Source organism: Loxodonta africana, chromosome 1, assembly GCF_030014295.1.
Source record: "Loxodonta africana isolate mLoxAfr1 chromosome 1, mLoxAfr1.hap2, whole genome shotgun sequence".
Lineage (NCBI taxonomy): Eukaryota > Metazoa > Chordata > Mammalia > Proboscidea > Elephantidae > Loxodonta > Loxodonta africana.
Window position 1 is genome coordinate 106205631 of NC_087342.1, and position 20059 is coordinate 106225689.

General features: G+C 54.3%; 4 protein-coding genes across 16 annotated transcripts in view; 2 read left to right on the forward strand and 2 right to left on the reverse strand.

The window, feature by feature from the left end:
- The window catches only part of TJAP1 (tight junction associated protein 1), a 47702-nt gene extending 43842 nt beyond the window's left edge, over positions 1-3860 (forward strand). For 9 of the 10 annotated variants that reach the window (XM_064286529.1, XM_064286519.1, XM_064286525.1 and 6 more), the window contains 6 exons: positions 218-379; positions 592-658; positions 892-921; positions 1714-1821; positions 1927-2010; positions 2760-3860. In XM_064286529.1, the coding sequence (XP_064142599.1) occupies positions 218-379; positions 592-658; positions 892-921; positions 1714-1821; positions 1927-2010; positions 2760-3860 (1552 nt within the window). The remainder of the gene's footprint in view (positions 1-217; positions 380-591; positions 659-891; positions 922-1713; positions 1822-1926; positions 2011-2759) is intronic. The other variant, XM_023545452.2, reaches the window with a different exon arrangement.
- Positions 3861-4520: 660 nt separating this feature from the next.
- Positions 4521-7784, reverse strand: LRRC73 (leucine rich repeat containing 73). The gene is made up of 6 exons (XM_003403898.3): positions 7476-7784; positions 6672-6832; positions 6232-6354; positions 5812-5912; positions 5441-5663; positions 4521-5288 (listed from the first exon to the last, which is right to left on the reverse strand). Exons 1-6 carry the CDS (start codon positions 7745-7747, stop codon positions 5218-5220), a joined length of 951 nt encoding a protein of 316 aa, XP_003403946.1. The 5' UTR covers positions 7748-7784; the 3' UTR covers positions 4521-5217.
- A 2292-nt stretch (positions 7785-10076) lies between these two features.
- Positions 10077-14342, reverse strand: YIPF3 (Yip1 domain family member 3). 4 transcript variants are annotated; one of them, XM_064286646.1, is made up of 10 exons: positions 14129-14338; positions 13287-13484; positions 12984-13090; positions 12288-12350; positions 11576-11621; positions 11347-11439; positions 11071-11202; positions 10750-10863; positions 10430-10553; positions 10077-10298 (listed from the first exon to the last, which is right to left on the reverse strand). In XM_064286646.1, exons 1-10 carry the CDS (start codon positions 14207-14209, stop codon positions 10150-10152), a joined length of 1107 nt encoding a protein of 368 aa, XP_064142716.1. In that variant the 5' UTR covers positions 14210-14338; the 3' UTR covers positions 10077-10149. The 4 variants fall into 4 exon arrangements, with proteins under 4 accessions (XP_064142716.1, XP_064142711.1, XP_064142721.1 ...); XM_064286641.1 differs by having other exon boundaries at positions 12255-12350; XM_064286651.1 differs by lacking the exon at positions 11071-11202 and having other exon boundaries at positions 12255-12350; positions 14129-14342.
- POLR1C (RNA polymerase I and III subunit C) lies at positions 14333-19208 on the forward strand. Its single transcript, XM_064286655.1, has 9 exons — positions 14333-14580; positions 14679-14750; positions 16358-16465; positions 16694-16826; positions 17112-17231; positions 17329-17481; positions 17669-17818; positions 17935-18051; positions 18196-19208. Exons 1-9 carry the CDS (start codon positions 14512-14514, stop codon positions 18312-18314), a joined length of 1041 nt encoding a protein of 346 aa, XP_064142725.1. The 5' UTR covers positions 14333-14511; the 3' UTR covers positions 18315-19208.
- Positions 19209-20059: the final 851 nt, after the last annotated feature.

A 20059-nucleotide genomic window follows, 5' to 3' on the forward strand; every position in this document is an offset into this window, starting at 1 on the left:
CTCCTACCCATCCCCTCTGCCCAGGCTGTGTTCTCAGGGCCAGCAGGCCTATTGAATGTGCTACCCCAAACTGAGGGCAAGTTTCAAGGAGTCCTTCTGCCCCCAATTTCCTGTCTTCCTGTCCTCCCTTCGCCTTCCTGAGCCTAGCCTGGGGCTCTGGGGCTGGCCCTTAGAGCTCTGATGCCCATTCTGTCCTTGACCCCGCCCACCCTGCCAGGCTCCTGCAGCAGGAGAATGAGGAGCTTCGCCGGCGCCTGGCCTCAGCCACCAGGCGCACCGAGGCCCTGGAGCGTGAGCTGGAAATCGGGCAGGACTGCCTGGAGCTGGAGCTGGGCCAGAGCCGTGAGGAGCTGGACAAGTTTAAGGATAAGTTCCGCAGGTGTGGGAACAGCGAGGGTCTAGGACACATGTGCACACGTCTCCCCATTCATAGGAGGTTAGCTAGAAAGGGCTCGGAGATCGTCAGATTCCAATGAGAAAAATAATTTCTGGGAGGAGATGACTTGTCCAAGACCCCATAGAGAGGAGGGGGCAGAACGAGGCCTAAAGAACCAGATCTTGACCCAGGGGTCTTCCCTGTACCCTCTACAGGCTGCAGAACAGCTACACCGCCTCTCAGCGGACCAACCAGGAGTTGGAGGACAAGCTGCACACACTGGTAACCTGCCCCGGAGGGCAGTGGAGCTGGCACTGTGCTCATGGCAGAGCAGGGGGCCTAGGACTTGCCGGGGAGTGCCAGTCTGCCCTGGGGCTTGGGGAGGAGTTGGGGGCCAGGGCCATGGTGGGGAGGGGACTGCAGTGTGCTGTGCAAGTCAGGACTGTCTTAATGCTCACACTGTTTCTCTTCTCTCGTCTCCCCTCATGCTGCCACCGTTGCTGCCACACTCTCAGGCCTCTCTCAGCCACAGCTGGATTTTTGCAGTTGCGTCTGAGTTTGTGTGTTTTCTCCCTGGCCCTGGCCTCCTCTTCAGCTGAAATCTGGGATTGCTGGGGCCCTGGCTGCTTCTTCTGCCCCTCAAGGGCACCACCCCTTTCTTTTTCCCTGTTTGAGGCCCATGCAGTAGAGTCAGGGCCTCCCTCCTGGGAGACAGCTGGGCAGCTGCTCTTGGCTCTAGCAGAGGCACTGATGGATGTCACAACTAAACACTCAGCTCTTCAGCTGCAGTGGGAGCAGGCCCAAGCCAGTTTTTTGGCGGGGGGAGAGGGATCCAGTCAAGCTGAAGATCGGAAGACTACTTTTTGAGTCTGTAGCTCCCTCCCTGCTTAACTAGATAATCTCACAGGCACCCCCAGCTGCCTCCTAGCCCCTTTCCCTTCTTCCACTTCTTTGCCTGATCCTGGGAACACCTGCACACCATAGGTGTCAGCCCCAGGGTTTGCAGTTATTGCCTCTGAGGTGCCAGCTGCCTTTCTTGGTGCCTAGAGCCCCTGAAGCTCCCACAAGTGGTGGGCAGCCCTTACACTGGTCCAGGCCACAGTAGGTCCCGCTCAGGATGCCCTCATTCCTCCTCTGCCCCTGCCCCACAGCCAGCCTAGAGAGCAGGAAAGGTGCCCTGGTGTCTTCTGTCTGTCCGTCATCTGTCTCTGCTCTGTCCATCTTGGCTGCCCTAGCACCTGTGGCTTCCTGTGTCTCTGGGCTGGGAGGAGGTGGACGGGGGAGGGGAGGGACTGGTTGGGATGTGTGCTGGGTTTACCACAAGTTTTGTGCCTCAGATCAAGCAGGCTGAGATAGATAAGAAGACACTGGACTGGGAGATCGTGGAGCTGACCAACAAGCTACTGGATGCCAAGAACACCATCAACAAGCTGGAGGAACTCAATGTATGTGCCCTGTACCTGCTCTGGGGCCCACCAGCCAGGTCCTTTCTCACCTGTGGCTGGCTGCCTTGTGCAGGGCTAGCCTTTGAGCCAGGGCTATGTTTGCAGGAGCGGTACCGGCTGGACTGTAACCTGGCTGTGCAGCTGCTCAAGTGCAACAAGTCCCACTTCCGAAACCACAAGTTCGCTGATGTGAGTCTGATACCCCTTCCCAGTCCCAGTCCTGTAGGTCCAGTTTCTGTGCCAATCTCTCCCTCCCCCTACCTTTAACTCCCTCTTTTCCACTTTGCCTTCCCCTCACCTCTATGCCCTCTCAAGACAGTCAGCTCTGCCACTGGTTGGTGTCCTGTGCAATCAAGGGCCCATCACCGTGGCTAGGGGGCCAACCCTGTTGGTATTTTTAGAGCAAAGGCAGGGAGAGAAGGACTTAATTTCAGGATCCCATGCGGGAAGGAGGGGGTGGCCAGAGTTGTCAGCCATAGGGTATTGAGAGAAGATTAGGCCCACCTGACCCCCTTACCCCAAGGGGCAAACTCTAGATCCCAGAGGCCTAGGCCTGGGGTTGATGGGGCATGCAAAACGAGGGGAGGAACTTCTAAGGCTGCTGGTGAGTACAAATACTTCGCACTTATGTCTGGTTTGGGCAGAAGCCATCTCTGAGGTGGGAGAGAGAGATTTGAGAGTACATGGGCCTCAGGGGCAGATGTGGGTTCAAATCCTGGCTGTGCTAATCAAAAGCTTCAGGTTATTTTACCCCTACTGAGCCTCCATTTATTTGTGAAATGAGCACACACCGTGGCGTGCTGTGCGAACAGGAGACAGCATAGTGCCAAGCACAAGCTGGTACTTCTGGGTGGTAGCCATTAGTTTTGCCACAAGTAAGCTTCCTTAGGCTGGGATCATTCATGACTCCCTTCCTTCCTCATGCTGCTTTACCCCAGCTGCCCTGTGAGCTACAGGACCTGGTTCGGAAGCATCTGCACAGTGATCAAGAGGCCGCCAGTCCGAGCCCTGCCCCCAGCCTGGCCCCAGGGGCCGTGGTGCCCACCTCTGTCATTGCCCGCGTGTTGGAGAAGCCAGAGTCTCTGCTGCTCAACTCGGCCCAGTCGGGCAGTGCCAGGCATCACTTGGCTGAGGACGTCTTTGTGCATGTGGACATGAGTGGGAATGCCCCGGGTGACCCAGCCAGTACCCTAGCCCCTGACAGCCCTGCCCCCCAGCCCAATGGGGAGTGTGGCTCTCTGGGCCCTGCTGGGGGCTCCCCAGAGGAGGAGCTGCCCCTGCCGGCCTTTGAAAAGTTGAGTCCCTATCCTACCCCGTCCCCACCGCACCCGCTGTATCCTGGTCGCAAGGTAATAGAGTTCTCTGAGGATAAGGTGCGGATCCCCCGTAACAGCCCCCTGCCCAACTGCACTTACGCCACCCGGCAGGCCATTTCCCTGAGCCTGGTGGAGGAGGGGAGTGAGCGGGCCCGCCCCAGCCCAGTCCCCGGCAGCCCTGTCTCAGTCCAGGCCTCACCCCACCATCGAGCCAGCCCATCCGCCCCAGTACTCAGTGCCCCAGCCAGCTCAGCTAGCTCTGAGGAGGACCTGCTGGCCAGCTGGCAGCGGGCATTTGTGGACCGCACGCCACCACCTGCCGCTGTGACCCAGCGTACTGCCTTTGGACGTGATGCGCTCCCTGAGCTGCAGCGCCATTTTGCCCTTAGCCCCACTGACAGAGATGCTGAGCTTCAGGCACCTTCTTCCCCACCTGGTGAGCATGGGCTTTTGCTGCCAACAGAACCTGATTCTGGCTTTCCCAGGGAGGAGGAAGAGGAAGAGCTGAACCTGCCCATCAGCCCTGAGGAGGAGCGCCAGAGCCTGCTACCCAGTGATAGTGGCACAGAGGAGAGGCCTGCCACTTCCCACACCGAAGGCAGGGCCTGGCCACTCCCCAGCTCCAGCCGCCCCCAGCGCAGCCCCAAGAGGATGGGGGTTCACCACCTACACCGCAAGGATAGCCTGACCCAGGCCCAGGAGCAGGGCAACCTGCTGAATTAGGCCCCCTGCTTGCCTTCCTCTTAACTGCTGCACGGGGACCACAAGGAGGCCCCGTGCCCCTGCAGCTCAGGGTCCCCAGCCCAGACCCACATCCCTCTCCCCCCAGGCCTGTGAGGGTGCGGTCAGGCCTGGGCCACAGTAAGCCCTTCATCTGCATCGGCTGACTGGCACCAGCCTGCCTCATGGTTTTTCCCTTTTCTTCTTGGACGGTTTATTCTCCAAAGGTAACTGCAGCCGAGTCTCAAGACCTTCCCTCCGGCCAGCCCAGACTGGGCTGCTCGGGGTAGCTGAGGGTTCATTACACCAGTGTTCATCCTCCTTTCACATCCACCAGTTTTGTTTGTTTGTTTGTGCGGGGCATGTGGTTGGGGTTATTAACCCCCAGTTTCTGTATTGCGCCTGCTTCCCTCTCCCCGCGGATTCTCTACAGGAGCTGTTGCCTTCAACGGGCCTGGCACAGCTGGTTCTAGGGGGTGAGGGAGAGGCTGACTCAGGGTTCTCCTCAGCTGTTTCCTGCCTCCCTCTGGAAGGGAGTGGAGGGTGGGGTTCAGGGGCCTCAAGCTGGGCTGTGGGTGAGGCTTGGCCTCCCTCCCAACCTTAGCTCTAGACTGTTACTCCCAGTTTGGGGAAAATTTCACATTGATGACTATTTTAAAATCAAATAAACTATTTTACTGGTATTGCCTAATTTATACATTAATGGCCTCCCACTCTTCTCCTCATGCTTGAGTGTTTCCAGGGGACCCTCATCCTAGTTTTTGCTAGTGGCTCCCCTTTTTTCCACCTGCCTGGGGCTTCTTTGGACACAAAGCATCAGGCGGTGGGAGAGGGTGCACCTCTAGTAACCTTGGTGGGGCCCCTGAGCCCTCTTGGAGGGAGGGTCCAGGCCAGCTCTGGAGGTGTGTAAGGTGTCATCCCAGAACCCAAGGTCCTAGGGCCCTGAGGCCTGGGCCAGGCCTGTTTGAAAGATTTGGGACTTGTGGACACTGCCCTGAGATTGGATGGCACTGCCCCCTAGTGGTGCTTTGTGGTAATTCCAGTTTTCCTCCCCTCCTGCCAGTCCCAAGTGACCACAGCCACACACCAGGTTGTGGAGTTCATAAAATTTCTTCCGAACCAGCGGGCTGCAGCCAGAGCTGCTAACAAGTCTAGAGGCATTGCCCTGGGTTTAATTGCGCTCCTAGGCTGTTGCCCAGTCACAGCTTCCAGAGCCTCCCACAACGCAACCAGAGCTGCCAGAGCCCCAGGCACCACCCGCTGTGCTCCCTCCCGAGCCCCAGGACCAGACCCTGGTATCTGGGGCAAGGTGCTGGAGACACAGACAAATGTAATGATGCGTGGAAGCCCAAGTGGAGGGTCACATCTCCGTCTCTGCCAACAGACTGTCCCCTAGTCCTGACGTCATTAACACCATCTGAGAGCTGGGATCTGTGGAGGGGCAGAGGGATGTTCAGGCTACCATTTGTTCCCCCAGTGAGGACCACCAGTAGGTTAAGGGGCGGCCTGCGTTTCCCACACCCACTCTCCCTGGTACCAAGCCTTTTTCGGGCCTGGCTCTGATCAACCCTCTGGGCTCTTACCACTGGGGCACATCCAGGAGCTGCTGCCCCTCTGGTGGGCAGCAGGCTCCTTCCCTCTCTCCCGCTCCCGGGTGTCGCTAGCCCCTGCTGCCACCTCCTCCTCTTCCTCCCCCTCAGAGAGGAGGTCACAGATCTGCTGCTGCAGCTCTGGGCTAATACTGTTCTCAGCCAACACCAGGCTCCGCAAAGCTGTGGGGTAGTTCTCTACCATGTCCAGCAGAGTCTGGGGCAGAGAAGTGTGGAAAGGGATGGACACAGTTAAGGCAGATCCTAAGACTCCGCAACTTGTCACTCCTTAGGTGTGTCCACAGACACACCAGCCAACCTCCACCCTACCCCCTAGCTTGTCCCCAAACACAGTGACATCTCACCTGAGCTGACTGGTTGGTAAGCCCTGTGCCCTCCAAGTCTAGGACCTCCAGGGTGCGGCTGGAGGCCACAGCTACAGCCAGCATCCCTGCCACGTGGTCACCTGGGGAGACAGCACATATTCACCTGCGAGTTAGTGCTAGTCAGCTAACCCCTCCTCCTGGCCAGCTTCCCCATTGCCCTAGCAACCTTAGAACCCACCCCTAGATCAGGAAAAGAGGACAATAGGTGGGTGGTCAGGAAGGGAGGAGGGCAATTGGTACATGGATCTACCTGTTAGTCATCTAGCTCCTCTACCACCTCCCAGGCTTCCCCCCCATCACTCCCTTTCCCAGCATGGGGGTTACCAACGACAACTAATGGTCCTAGGTTCTTGGGTAAGGTATGGGATGGCTGGGATAGAAGGGGTTCTTGAACCTCACCCAGGGGGTTGTAGTCCAGGTTGAGGACGCGAACCTGGGAGCTGTGGGCCACAGCAATGGCAAGGCGGCTCCAGCCCTTGGGGGTGATGCCAGGATTGGCACTCAGCGTCAACTCCTTCAAGCCTTGGCAGTGAGAAGCCGGGATGGGGAGGGTCAGACCCTCCTCAAGCCCCTCCCCCATCCCATGTCTCTGGACTGTCCCACCTCCCACCACAGAATTCCAGGGCCATTAAGGACCCAAGATTCCCCTGACCCCCACCAGCCTGAATTCCAGAGTCTCCACTCTGCTTAGCCCCCAATCCTTTCCTCTCCTGAGAAGATTTATAAGACATTCTCACTACACTGCCAGGGCCCTCAGCTCTGGGCTATGCCCCTTTCCCGCTGCACTTAGCTCTTCATCAAGGCCACACAAGCCATGCCCTCAGCAGGGCCCTGCTCACCAGACTTGGCCCCATCCGGGGGGAGTAGGCCACAGATGAGGTTGATGGCTTCGTCACCCAGCATGCAGTCCCCCAGGTCCAGAGCCACAAGGGCTGGGTGGAGGGCCAAAGCTGGGTTCAGCAAGGCCAGCCCAGCATCTGTCAGGGGGCTCCCATGCAGGCTGGGGGGAGGGGTGAGGTGAGAGGAAAAAGGTCATCACAGTCGTCAGCTCTATCTGTAAGGGGAAAGGGCACCTCCCCTATGGGTTACCCTCCCTTCTGTGAGCCCTGGGGGTGGGGAGGGAACTCAGTCACAGCATTTGGGAGAGTCCTGGGGAGGAAGAAAGAAAATTCTAGGCTTTAAGAGAATGAGTATAGGTAGAAGGGGAATTCGGTTTCTTTTCTCCAGCAGGTACTGGGATCCAGGACAGAGCACAGGGAGGGGCACAGAAGGGGTATGGGGTGGTGGACTGGGATCCTCTGGTGACCAGAAAGTAGGGAAGGGGGTCCAGTCCCAAGGGCCTATTCTTTTTAGGGAACTGAAGAGCTGCCCCCATGAAGTAAATGCAGTGGTTAGGCGGGGAGTTACGACGTGCACTGCCTGGAAGGGGTGGCTATCCCATCTCATTTGAGGTGGGGTGCACGTGTGCAAAGTCCAGGTGTCCTGGAGGCATGGGCAGAGGGATGAGATGTGTGTAGAAGGGGTGAGAAGGTAAGCTGGCGAGCAGACAGGTACGGGAAAACGTGTGGGGGGTAAGAAGGTGTCAGGGAGAGTACGTGGAGGGGCGCGGTGCCTGGGGGCCCCTTCCGAGAAGGCGCACTCACAAAAGGGACTGGATGGAGCGGTTGGTCCGCAGAGCCTCTGCCAGCTGCTTGATGCGGCTGGGGCTGGACACGACGCCCAGGTTAAGGTTCAGCTGCGCCAGGGACGTGGCCCCGGCCAGGGCCCGGCAGATGCGGCCGAAGTCCCGGTCGCAGAGTCGGCACCCGCGCAGTGAAAGCAGGCGCACAGCGTTGTCGCGCAGGCCGCGGCAGATGTCCCGCACCTCGGCGCCTGACAGCGGCTCCCCCGATATCTGGATGGAGCTGGGCAGCATTGTGCCTGAGGCTGGACCTCCAGGGCCGGGGCCGAGGTTTGCAGGGCCGCGGGCGAGGCTGGGGCCGGGGCTGGGGCCGGGGCTGGGGCCGGAGCTGGGGCCGTGGACGGATGGGGGCGGCGGCGGAGGCTGAGGCGGCAGCGGCAGCGGCGGCGGAAACTGAGGCGGAGAAGGGCGCCGGAACGAGGGCAGGCAGCGGGGGCGCCGAGGTCGAGGGCCGGGCTGAGGTCCAGCGGCGCTGGGGCCGGGGCAGACCCTGCGGTCCGTGTCTGGGCGGCGTGTTCGGGCGCGCGGTCCCGGGGCCGGGCGGGCGCTGCTCTGCGCTTGTCTGAGTCCCCCGCTGTTGTGGCGGCTCACGGGCCTCAATTTAGGACGCGCGGGACCGGTCCCCAGTCGGAGGCCGCACCCGCTTCCGCCCTCTCTCCGGCCCGGCTCCCCCTACCGCTCTGGGAACCCCGCTGCAGGACCCGCAGCTAGAGCCTGGTGCGGGCAGGCGGGCAGGCTGGCGGGCGGCAGCTCCAGCTCTAGCTTCACAGCCTGCGCCTGGGCGCCTGGCTCGTTCCCATGGCAACGGCCGCGTCACGGCCGCTCGCCCCGCCTCCTGCCCGGCCTAGGCCGCCAGGACCCCTGAGGTTCGCGGAAGCCGGGTGGTTCCCGGCAAGGAGCTCGGAGCGGCGGGGACGCGCTTCCCCTGCGTGTGGACTCAGACGACAGGTAGAAGGCACCAGGGCTGAGGCCTAGGACCGGCAGGGCGTGAGGAGGGGTGCTAGTAAGGGGGGAATGAAGGGTTCTCTCGTGGAGATGAGGTTTGAGACCATTACTGGCTTCTTTTCCTATTCCCCCGCCGTTTCTCACTGCTGAGGTCCAGACTCTCGGTGTCTTCACGGAGATGCGGGACACTCCCTCCCCTCCTGTTTGCAAGCCCCCTCCCCGCCCCCGCTTCCTCGTTCCGGTGACGCGTGGCGCTGCGTGCGCGGGGATTCCGGCCTGCGAGGGCTCCCCGCCGTCCACGCTCCAAAATGGCAGCTTGGAGTGAAGGACCAGGGTGGACCGCCCGGCAGAGCTGGCCTCAGCTGCCAGGGGCTAGGGAACTTCTAGGGGTCCCCTAGGCGGTGAGCAGCAGGTAGATGGAAGGTGGTGTTGCCTCCCTTCCTCCAGGTGCTTAGGGCCCCACTGGATGCCTTGAGGTCGTCTCAGTCCTGGTGAGATGGGGTAGCCAAAAATAAAGAGGCCGCCAGGATCCTCGACCTGGAGAGCGGGGACGGCGTGTACTGTGGGCTGGGGCTTTCTGGAAGGGCTCCCCTCGCCGTGCAGGCAGTGCTCTTAGAACTTTGTGCACTGGTGATGGTGGTGGCCTCACTTGCATAATTTAGGGCAAATTAAGGATATCCCTTTCTGTTAGTCCCTTTATTAGCAGGGAAAGATGCTGCTGACCCAGATTTACCAAGAAATTGACAGAAAGATGAAAACAAAAACAAAAACAAAAACACACATGTAACGAAGGCAGGTCAAAGGCCTTACTCCCTCTAATAACCACTGGAATTAAGTTCTTAAATGGAGCAGATTGAAGCCCATGCTAAGGATGGACGGAGCTGTGGTAGGTTTTTATTTATTTTTTTTATTTTTTAAAAGAGTTAACAGCACTCTTGAAGGAAAAGACATAGAAAACACTCAAATGGAGCTTTGTTTTGTTTCTTTGACCTTAGTATACAACCAGGGCAAAGCCAAGTTTGTCTTCAAGTGTGAGCTCACACAGGAAAATCATCCCTACATTAACGACCCAAGTACATAAAGGCCTATGTAATGACATGGGGTTTGGTCTGGAAGTTTTTGTCCAGTTGACATTGCTCCAGTGGCTTCCAAGAGTGCAGGTATACTCTTCCATGAGGCTTGTGGTTCTTGTGCTTGAGGCCTCCTGCTGCTCCATGAGTCACTGTACTCTGGCCTGTCCCACCTTTATCCTGCCGGGGTTGAGGGTATAAAGGAGCAGGTGACATTACCACTGCTCACAGCACAAGTGTGTGTACAGGAAGGAGTGGCAAGCAGGACCACTGGAAGGGTAGCTGCAGTTCCAGACTTCAATCAGTATTTTAATTACCAAGTCTATATTTAGCAAGACAATGTGGGAGAAAGAAAACGGAAGGAAGGGGTAGGTGGTGAGGGGCCTCAGAGGAGCTGACCCACTTTCTGCACTGGCTGCAGAGCCTGCAGTCCTGGCCAGGAGTTCCCAGCCTTGTGCCCTATCACAAGCCCTGGCAGGCAGCAAGGAGGTGCTTAAGCAGCTACAGCTCTGTGGCAGCTGGAGACCCCATCAAAGAGACACATGCCATCAGTATTGTCCTTTAATCTTCCTCTGCTCTGCAGCCGGGGGGAAGGGGCCCGGCCAGGGATTTCAGGTGAGGTCAGTGTGACTGCAGGGTCACCGCAACAGCCTTGGCTGTGGCGTTGAGCATGGCGGCAGGAAGTCTAGCAGCAGGGAGCACAACAGGGATGTCTCTGGGGACTCTCTGCATGGGCGGGATGTTGGGGCCCTCCAGTGTGTCCAGAATCCCTGAAAGAAGGGTGATGGAAGATAAGCAGGAGTTGGCTGGGACCAGCCCACAGGCTATCTCATCCAGCCCCCCAACCCTGGCAGCTGTTTGCACCCACAGCCACCCCTACCCTGGCCCTCCCGTCACTTACCCTCTACCACCTTGTGGTAGGCAAAATGCAGATAGAGCAGGAAGAGCATGTGCAGGGCAGCCAGGGTGCCACAAAGGAGTAGTCGCTGCGTGGGGCCCACAGTCCGCGACACCAACACTGCCACCTAGGCCCACAGGAAGACAGCTCAGAGGCCTGGATCCAGCGAGGGATGGGGAGAAGACACCCTACCCAAGGCAGAACCATCTTGGACTTTTCCAGCCCATTCAGAACCCTTCATGGGGTTCTACCTCAGCTCTAGGCTGTTCTTCCCAAATCCCTGAGAGAACAGCCCACTCCTGAAAACCCCATTCCCAGCTTACCATGCGCAGGGTGGACAGCCCACCCACCAGCAGCCAGAATAGGTAGAAGAGGGCATGAAGGTGGATGTTGTAGGTGATGAATAGGACAATACAGTGCCCAAAGAGGCCATAGCCCTAGGAAGGAGGATGGTGGAAAGGAAAATCACTCAGGCTGGGCTGGTCTCTGGCCTTCATGGGGACCCTGGGTAATAAAGGGTCCTGTGGCCAGTTCTTCCCATTCCAGGCCCTGGGTGGGGTCCTATGGAACCAGGACACATGCAGACCAAGGCCTGACTACTCTCTTAAGATTACCCTTGCCCACCACCATGCCTGGCTCCTTACCAGCAGTGCCAGCATCTGGAGCATGGTGATCTGAGCATTGCACAGGTAGGCGAGGAAGTAAATGAAGGACGACACGCCCAGCCAGTAGCCGAAGCAGGTACCAATGGCTGTGCCCATCAGGGTGCCCTCCCGCTGTGGGGCGAAGGCTCTGCTTAGCCCTGAAAGGCCTCTGAGGGCCTTCCTCAAGGACTGCTCCTTCACTTCACTTTACCATCCTCTCCTTGGGCAGCTTCCAACCCAGTTAAGCCACCCCCCAATGTCCTCTGTTTTGCTTACGATAATGGTGTCAGATGTCTTCATCCCATGGAGGAGGATGGCAACCAGCGTGAAGACCAGCATGAGAGGTCCATACAGCTCACCTGCAATTTTCTGTCAATATACCAACTTATTCAGCATGAAGGGTACCATGGCTTTTCTGTTCATGCCTCCCCAGGCTTTGCCTGGTGGCCCCACCCTCTGCCCTGGTGCCTCCCCTCGCTCTCCAGACATGCCACCCACTATTCACCTGTGGGAAGTTGACCATCTTGATAGGGATCATGGACTCCAGGAGCCTGAGAGAGAGGAGAGATAAGAGCAGAGGTAGCACTAAGCTGTGAGGTTTTGGAGGTCAAGGCATGAGTCTTACTCATCTCTCTAATCCCAGGATACAGGAAACTCGCCCAGGGGACATGCTAGATGATTCAGGGAGAACAGGGCAGTAAAGAGACAGGGGATGGGGAAATCACTTCCTTCCCCCTAGAAATACTTCCAGGGAGAACATTCCTCTGACACTGTGCTGACCGAAGCAGCACCAATACAGAATTCAGAGACTCTAGCTGGGTCCTGGGGGAAGACCTGACGATGAACCTATTTGACCTGCTCCTCTTTAAAAAACAAGCAAACCTCAGCAGAGCATAATACCCAGCATTCAGGGTTGTGATGGTGAGGCCCTGGGCAAGATTCAGAAGGTGTCCCTAAGGGAAACAGTGCCCCCTGCCTCTTCCTGCTTACCATTCCTCTAGGCACCACTGGGTATTTTCTTGAAAAATCTATCTGAAGTGCTATGAAAATTCCAGACAGAAAAAATAAAAGTACAAGTCATGTCCCCGCTTTCTTCTTAAGTGACCAGCTCCTAATAATACCTTTGATTTTGGCTAAATTTTACCTCCTCTGGGATACCTGGCCTGTCCCATTCCCCAGCCCACCCTGGGTCAGGAGTTCTTCCTGTGTGTCTCCACCATAGCATAAGAGTGCTGTCTTGTAACTGCACACCAGGGCAAGGCTCCCATCTGTCTTCACCACTGAATCAGACACAACAAGAATAGTACTGTACTTAATAAAGAAGTATGATCAATAAATATTTAAGTGGTACTATTTTTTGACAAGTATTAGTTAAACTAAGGAACAAAGAACCAAGCCAAGATTAAATCTGTTTCTTGAACAGTCATTCAGCAACTATGCACTGACACTCTGGTTCAGGCTGTTCTGGTGCCGGGAAAAAAAGATAAACAAGAGTCTGCTCTCAAAGAGCTGTTGGTCTGCGGAGACAGACCCAGGAATGAGAAAGTACAGCAGTGCTGAAGTGTTATCTACTAGAGAAAAACAGAGTTCTATAATTTTTTTTTTTTTTATAGGAACATTGGGAGAGGACAAATGGGGGATGGAAATGAGGAATGGTGAACAAAGAAGTGACATTTGAGTTAGGTTTTGAGGGAAAATGAATCTGCTCACGGAGAAGTGAAGGAAGCCAATGTGTTTAGCGCCATGTCGTGTTCAGTGGGTGGTGAGAGTTATGGTGTGTCTGGGGTACAAGGTGCGATGAGGGGTGGTGGGGTCATGAAGAGCGGGGGTCCTGAGGGCTTGATATCTGGTTGTTGGCTGGATGAAGGACTAGGTGTTAGGAGGGCAGTTTCTGTCAGGAGAAGGATCCTCACCTGCTTCGCACCTGGGCAGGCTCCACATCAAAGTAGGGTCTTAAGATGTCAATGTTGGCGTACAAGCTGAAGGCCCTGGAGGCTTGTCTCTTTCCCGCCTGCCACATCTGAAGCAAGGAAGATGGGGGTGGGAGGTTGGGTATTGTGAGACTCTTGGCTCTGGGGACTGTTCCCTATTTTTCTGTTGGATTTCTACATGGTTCTAACTGGATAACTTGGAGTGAGCTTCACCAACACCAACTCCAGAACCTGGGACCTGCCTAGATATACTTTTCCCCATGCCAGGGATCCAGCCTTGCTTACCTGATCAGCCACCTGCCTGCTCAGCTGTCCCTTAAAGCCCTTCATGCCCAGGAACTCCCCATCCTCTTCTTCAGCAGCAGCTGCATCAGCGTCTACTTCTTCCTCACGCAGGCGCTGATGCAGCTCACCCATATCCTCAAAGCTGGAACCTGAGGTATCATCCATGTTCTCCATGTCAATCACAGCTGAGCCCCCACCCTGTGAAAACAATGGCTCCTGGAGTGCTGGAATTTTCTGATCCGTCGGTTAAGTACTCCTCTGCTCACCCTAGGGTTTGAGTTTTGTTCTTCCACTGCTGGGGTATGGGTGGGAATCACCAAAGATCCTGCCAATCTCTTCCCACTCATCTGCTCTCAGAACCTTTGGATCCTGGCTTTTGCCCTCTTTTCGAGCCTGGGAAACCTGTCTTCCACTCATGTATTTCTCCTATCTTCCCTATCAAACTATCAAAGGGCAGCAAAAGCACCCATTTCCTTTGTCTTTCACAAGGCGAAGGCATGTCTGTGCACAGTGTTTTCAGCCAGTGCCAGTTATTACCCCTTCCCCCGTCATGCCTGACCCCGGCCAACCTCCCAACTTGCCCCTAAAGCAAAAGCACGCTCTTTCTAACGCCTCGGGAAGGCCCAGAGACCTGTGGCCCTCCAGCCGGAGTATCTGGCCTTTCAGGTCAGCACTAACCCCACCGACTTGGTTTGCACTGAGACCCAAAACAGTGAAGAAGTGTTGCAACTAGAGCAGACGGTACGGAGGTTAGGGACGGACTTCTAGGCCCCGAGAAAGTTCCCAAGACACTTCAGGACGGTCGCCAGCCTTGGGGGCAGCCGGAGCCTTGGGGCCATTACCTGGATGTTTTCTTCAAATCCTCCCCACTCCGGGCCAGCCCCGTTTCGGGCGCCGCCGGCCGGCGCCGCCGCAGCTGCCATGTCCCTCGAGGGCTCCCGTCGCTGAAGCCCGCGCTACCCCGCGCGCGGAGAAGTGGGCGAGACGTGGGCCTGAGGGAGGGAGATGTCCACGGGCAAGAAGGAGAGATGGAATCAGCCGGAACCCAAAAACGAAAAACCCGGATGTTTGGCTCAAACTGACTTCCGGAAGTTTGGGACGTGGGAGGAGGCGGGGCAAACCCTCGCGATACTTAAGCCTCCAGGCGAGCGTTCGTTGCCGAGGAGACGGTAGGACTAGCTCGCGCTCGCCAGTTTGACGCTCTAGCCACGTGGGTCGGTTGAAGATGGCGGCAGCCCAGGCAGTGGAAGAAATGCGGGACCGCGTGGTTCTTGGGGAGTTCGGGGTTCGCAATGTAAGTCTTGTGGTCTTGAACTCCGGAGAGAGAAGGAGAGCGAAACAGGAATGAGTTGGAGTCGGAGTGGCGACAGACTCGTCTCTCTTGCTCTTTAGGTTCATACCACCGACTTCCCCGGTAACTATTCCGGTTATGACGATGCCTGGGACCAGGAGCGCTTCGAGAAGGTGAAGGAGGAGTTGGAGGATTGGAAGTACTGGGAGGGGAAGCGATTAGGGTAGGGTAAGGTGGGTACGGACGGAGGTGTCTGGAGAGGGTGTGTGTGGCCGGACCTTGTGATCTGAATAGCCTGTGCCTCAGAAGCTGCCCTTAAGGCTACCTTCATTCATCAGACGTTTATTGAGCCCCGTTCCCATCCCAGCGATGTGCTAGGCGCTTGCGTGTAGTAGGCCGAATTAGACACAGTTTCTGCCCTGTTCTGTGATTCTTGTTGGGGAATCATTTCGCGTAAACAAATGATTCCAGTCTAACTTTGTAAGGCGGTTGATAGCAATATAGACACAGGGTGTGCATGGGGGCGGGGGGAGGGTTAGGAAAATTTCCTGAAGGAGATAACATCTAAATTGGGCCTTGAACAAGTTGTGAACAGCTAAGTGTGAAGGAACTAAGAATATGAACTAAATTATAAAGGCGTGAGGTGTACTCCTGGAATGTTCAAACAGTTCAGTATTGCTAGAATGTAAAATGGACCAGCAGGAGTGGTAGGCAAGATTGGAATTCGTTGTAGGCACTGTAGGTGACAGGTAACTTTTGAAGAGTTTTTAAGCAGACTTGGTAAGATTCATAACCCTGATGGCTGGGAGAGAATGAACTAAGATTATGATTGCAGAAATTGAACAAAGAGGGGAATAGAGGGTCAAAGTGGTGATTGATTTGATGTGGGCTGTGAGGGGCAAGGGAACCCTGGTAGTGTAGTGGTTAAGTGCTGGGGCTGCTAACCAAAAGGTCGGCAGTTCGAATCCACCAGGCGCTCCTTGGATACTCTATGGGGCAGTTCTACTCTGTCCTATAGGGTTGCTGTGAGTCGGAATTGACTCATGACAGCAGTGGGTTTGGTGTTTTTTTGTTTGTGAGGGGCAAGTGTAAAATAACCTGGCTTAGGGAACTTTGATGGATGGTGATGTTATTGTTTGATAAGGAGGAATAGATCTGAGGAAGAGGAATGACGATGTATTCAATTTTCTGCAGGCAGAGCAGTCTAGCAGGCTAGTAGAACATGTTTGAAATGAGATCAGAAATGATACATAATTTTTTGAGTTGTGAGTGTACAGATGAGTTGCTAAAATTGTGTGGTTGAGGTCACCCAAGTGAGAGACAGGAACTTGGGAAGTAGTAATATTTAGGGGATGGGTGGAAAAATAGTGAATTTAGAAAAAATCGTAAGATAACTAGAAGATTGGTGCTCAGAAACCAAGGGACTAGTAGAATTTTAAAAAGGAAGGATTTTATTAAAAAATTCCACATGTAGTAGAGGATTCCAGCAAGGTAAGGACTGAGTAGTATTACTTGCCCTAAGTAATATGGAAGCTTTTGTTCTTTAATAGAACGGCCTCCGTGAGATGGTTTGGCTGGAGGCAGATTACAGAGGTTTTGAATGAACGGAAGACAAAAACAGAGAAACTTTTCAACTATGAAAGGATTGGGGGAGAAAGGGACATCTGGGCATGGAGGAGGTTTTTGGATTTTAGAGGATGTTAAAAAAAACATTAAGGGAAATATCTAGGGAGGGGGGAGCATAGAGACCAGGCCTCAGTGTTTTTTCCTGTCCCTCCAGAATTTCCGTGTGGATGTGGTACACATGGATGAAAACTCATTGGAGTTCGACATGGTGGGAATTGATGCAGCCATCGCCAATGCTTTTCGACGCATTCTATTAGCTGAGGTATCAATGGATGTAGCGGCAAGGTTGTATGGGGAAGCTTGCTGAGGATCTCAAAGTGACCCTCCCACCCTTGTTTTTCCTGCAAATTTGCTGAGCATTCCTTTTGGTCATTCTTCTTATCTCTTTATCAAGCATTTTTCTAGGAAGAGCTCTCCCTGTCACAGGGTGGGAGTGAAGAGCCTACTGGGTCTTTGCAGATGGGTGATTGGTGATTGTTTCCTTGAGCAGGTGCCAACCATGGCTGTGGAAAAGGTTCTGGTGTACAACAACACATCCATAGTCCAGGATGAGATCCTTGCTCACCGGCTGGGACTCATTCCCATTCATGCAGATCCTCGTCTTTTTGAGTATCGGAATCAAGGTAAGGGTTTGGGAAAATAAAATTTTGGGAAAAGGAGGGCAGCTTTCCTCTAAAGTAAGATTCTGGAGTCAGACTGCCTGAGTTCAAAACCTGCATTTGATCTTGGAAAAGTTAATCTTTTAGTACATCAGTGTTTTCCACCTGTGAAATGAAGATAATACCTGTTTCATGAGTTTGTCGAGAGGATTAAATGAAAAGTGTATGTAAAGCCCTCAGCATAGTGCCTGACACTCAAATGGTCACTAGTTTTCTAAGAGTTAATCTCTTTCTCTTGCATTTACGCAGAAGATGAAGAAGGCACAGAGATAGACACTCTGCAGTTTCGGCTACAAGTCAGGTGCACTCGGAACCCCCACGCTTCTAAAGATTCCTCTGATCCCAGTGAACTCTATGTGAACCACAAAGGTGAGCAGTGGTAATGTGCGGAAGAGAGCCTGCCTGTCGCGGGTACGAGGAGTATGGTTTTAGGGGCTGAAGTCTTCTGACGTGCTTCATTCTCTAGTGTACACCAGGCACATGACATGGGTGCCCCTGGGGAACCAGGCTGATGTCTTCCCAGAGGGCACTATCCGGCCAGTGCATGACGACATTCTTATTGCTCAGCTGCGGCCCGGCCAGGAGATTGACCTGCTCATGCACTGTGTCAAAGGCATTGGTGAGAACCCTGTGGGCTGCACTGGGCAGGGGGGTAATTTGATCGCAGTGGGGCAAGGCATGACAAAGGAAGTCAGCGGAGATTTCCCTGACAGGCAGAAAGCCAGTGAACATGTACTTTTGCTGCAGTAGCTTAGGACACTGAAGAAGAGTTTCCCACCGGCTTTGTATTTCCTTCTCCCCTCCAGGCAAAGATCATGCCAAGTTTTCGCCTGTGGCAACAGCCAGTTACAGGCTCCTGCCCGACATCACCCTGCTTGAGCCTGTGGAAGGAGAAGCAGCTGAAGAGCTGAGGCAGTGCTTCTCACCTGGTGTCATTGAGGTACAGGAAGTCCAAGGTATGGTATTTGGGATGCTTTTCAGGTCAGGACCTAAAGTATATTTTAAGACAGCAGAGAGAAATAAAAGCTCTGGGCTCCAATAGAGAAAGTGTAATATGGCTTGCTTTCATTAGGTAAAAAGGTGGCCAGAGTTGCCAATCCCCGGCTGGATACCTTCAGCAGAGAAGTCTTCCGGAATGAGAAGCTAAAGAAGGTTGTTCGGCTGGCCCGGGTTCGGGATCATTATATCTGTGAGTATTTTGGGTGGATCAAGTGAAGGGAGCGGGTGAGCTCTTGGATGCTGCAGCTTCCTTTCAGAGTTCAGATGGGATGTGGGATTTAGCAATAACTTACACAGGCAAGCCCCACGGCTAAAGGGTCTCTTTGGTCCCCAGTCTCTGTTGAGTCCACAGGGGTATTGCCACCAGATGTGCTGGTGAGTGAAGCCATCAAAGTCCTGATGGGAAAGTGCCGGCGGTTCTTGGATGAACTAGATGCGGTTCAGATGGACTGAGGTTTGCCCTGGACACTTAACTGGGATGGGTAGCCTTCGATGCTCTCATGCAAGCTGAAGATTTTGGGTTCTGGCCTGTACCCACAGGACTACTGTACAGAGCCCAGTGTGACTAAGGGTCCTGAATTTCCTGGGGCAGTTCTAGCTTTTAGTCAATACGTTTTGTTAAATGTGTCATGAAATGTGATTGCTATGCCTTTGTAAGGCTTTTCTTTCATGTAAATAAATTCATATTCAAACAAAAATCGTTTTGTCAGATCACATCTTGATTTTTGGTCCCAAAATATAAGGCCTTAGAACAGTTTTGCTCATTTAGGAATTAGGAACATTGGGCTCAGATGTCACTGCAGGTCAGGACCAAGCCTCCTGAGAAAAGCCAAACTGAAGTAAATTAAAGTGGTCTCTGATGGCACAGGCACCAGAAACCTAGAGGCCTAGAGGAACCAGAGTCAATCTACCTTTTCACCTATTCCCTGGATTATCGGGGGATGTTCCTGATAGAAAAAAGGGTAGTAACACTGCTATCAATAGCTACATGAGAGGAACAGCAATTCCCTGGGCAGTTGTTAGGGGTCTGGTCCAGCAGCCATCTGTTACAGACACTGGGAGAATGGTATGGGCTGCCTGGTCTAGGTAGCCAGGAAGAGATCTTTTTCTAGCTGACAGTTTAACTCCAGTCCATCAGTCACTGTTCCTCTTGCCCAGTGCCTTTGGCGAATGCTTATGAGTAGTAATGACCCTGAAATATGTCACTGGTATTAAGACTGGTTAGAAAAAGGCAGATGGGGCCCTTTCTATATAAAATTGAGATTTTTACTGACATGCAGATATGCTTCAGAATTAATGTTTCTACAAAAAGGTTCTATAAACAATAGAAAATTTCTAGCATGAAGTCACAGGATGTTAAAAATATTACAACACAATAAATACAACTATGCCCTCCACAGCCCCAACCACAGAGTAGGCAGCTATCAAATTTGGAGGGAAACACGCCATGAGATCGCCTTTACAATCAACAGAGAAAGAAACCCAAAGCACCGTCCAGGAAGAGGGAGCAGAGACAGCAACATGAGACTCCCAAATCCTGCTTCCCCAGCTTTGCCTCTTCTCAACCCTTACCAAGCCTATGCATAGCCTCACTCACCTCTCCCACCAGGGGGCGGGATTGATGACAGGCCTGTCTTCATGCAGAGCACATGAACACACACACTTAATGCCGTGCCACAAATGACCTCAGGGTTAGGGTCTTACATCCTCTTTCCCTCTGCTTATAAGCCTTCCAGTGACCTCTAGAATGGACCGGAGACTCACAGCACAGGTTGTGTTGGGAAGGCATATTTTCTTTATGTTCTGTTCTTAGGGAAATGCCCCCATGGAGAAGTGACCAGGGACCTGAAAGACCATGAGATTTTTGAAGGCACCTGGACTCACCAAGGAGAGACCAGTGGCTTTGCTAGCTACTTGTCACAGATGTAGCCTAGTTGGTTTGGATTAACCTTGGATGCCAATGGCGTTATGCGACGCTATAGGGTACTGTGGCTCTTATGCCTGAGTGGATGCTGGAGCCGGAGAAACCACACTGAGGGATCATTCGTGGAAGGGCAAGATGTGTAAACTCCCAACAGGGAAGCTAGAGAGCATTAGGGCCCTGGCCCAGCCCTGGTCCTTGGAGATGCTACGCTTGGTACCGTGCCTAGAGGTTAGCAGTTGCCTGTGCCACGGATCCCATCAGACGGCCAGATTCT

Coding starts and splice junctions, on each gene's coding strand:
- POLR1C (XM_064286655.1), top strand. CDS start 14,512: ATGGCGGCAGCCCAGGCAGTGGAAGAAATGCGGGACCGCGTGGTTCTT. Junction 14,751..16,357: donor ACCAGGAGCGCTTCGAGAAG/GTGAAGGAGGAG, acceptor CTGTCCCTCCAG/AATTTCCGTGTGGATGTGGT. Junction 17,482..17,668: donor GCACTGTGTCAAAGGCATTG/GTGAGAACCCTG, acceptor TCTCCCCTCCAG/GCAAAGATCATGCCAAGTTT.
- YIPF3 (XM_064286641.1), bottom strand. CDS start 14,209: ATGGCAGCTGCGGCGGCGCCGGCCGGCGGCGCCCGAAACGGGGCTGGC. Junction 13,485..14,128: donor GATTTGAAGAAAACATCCAG/GTAATGGCCCCA, acceptor TTGTTTTCACAG/GGTGGGGGCTCAGCTGTGAT. Junction 11,622..12,254: donor GGAAGAACTCCTGACCCAGG/GTGGGCTGGGGA, acceptor CCTCTCTCTCAG/GCTCCTGGAGTCCATGATCC.
- LRRC73 (XM_003403898.3), bottom strand. CDS start 7,747: ATGCTGCCCAGCTCCATCCAGATATCGGGGGAGCCGCTGTCAGGCGCC. Junction 6,355..6,671: donor CCCGGATGGGGCCAAGTCTG/GTGAGCAGGGCC, acceptor CTCACTGCCAAG/GCTTGAAGGAGTTGACGCTG. Junction 5,289..5,440: donor CTCCTGGATGTGCCCCAGTG/GTAAGAGCCCAG, acceptor GCCCCTCCACAG/ATCCCAGCTCTCAGATGGTG.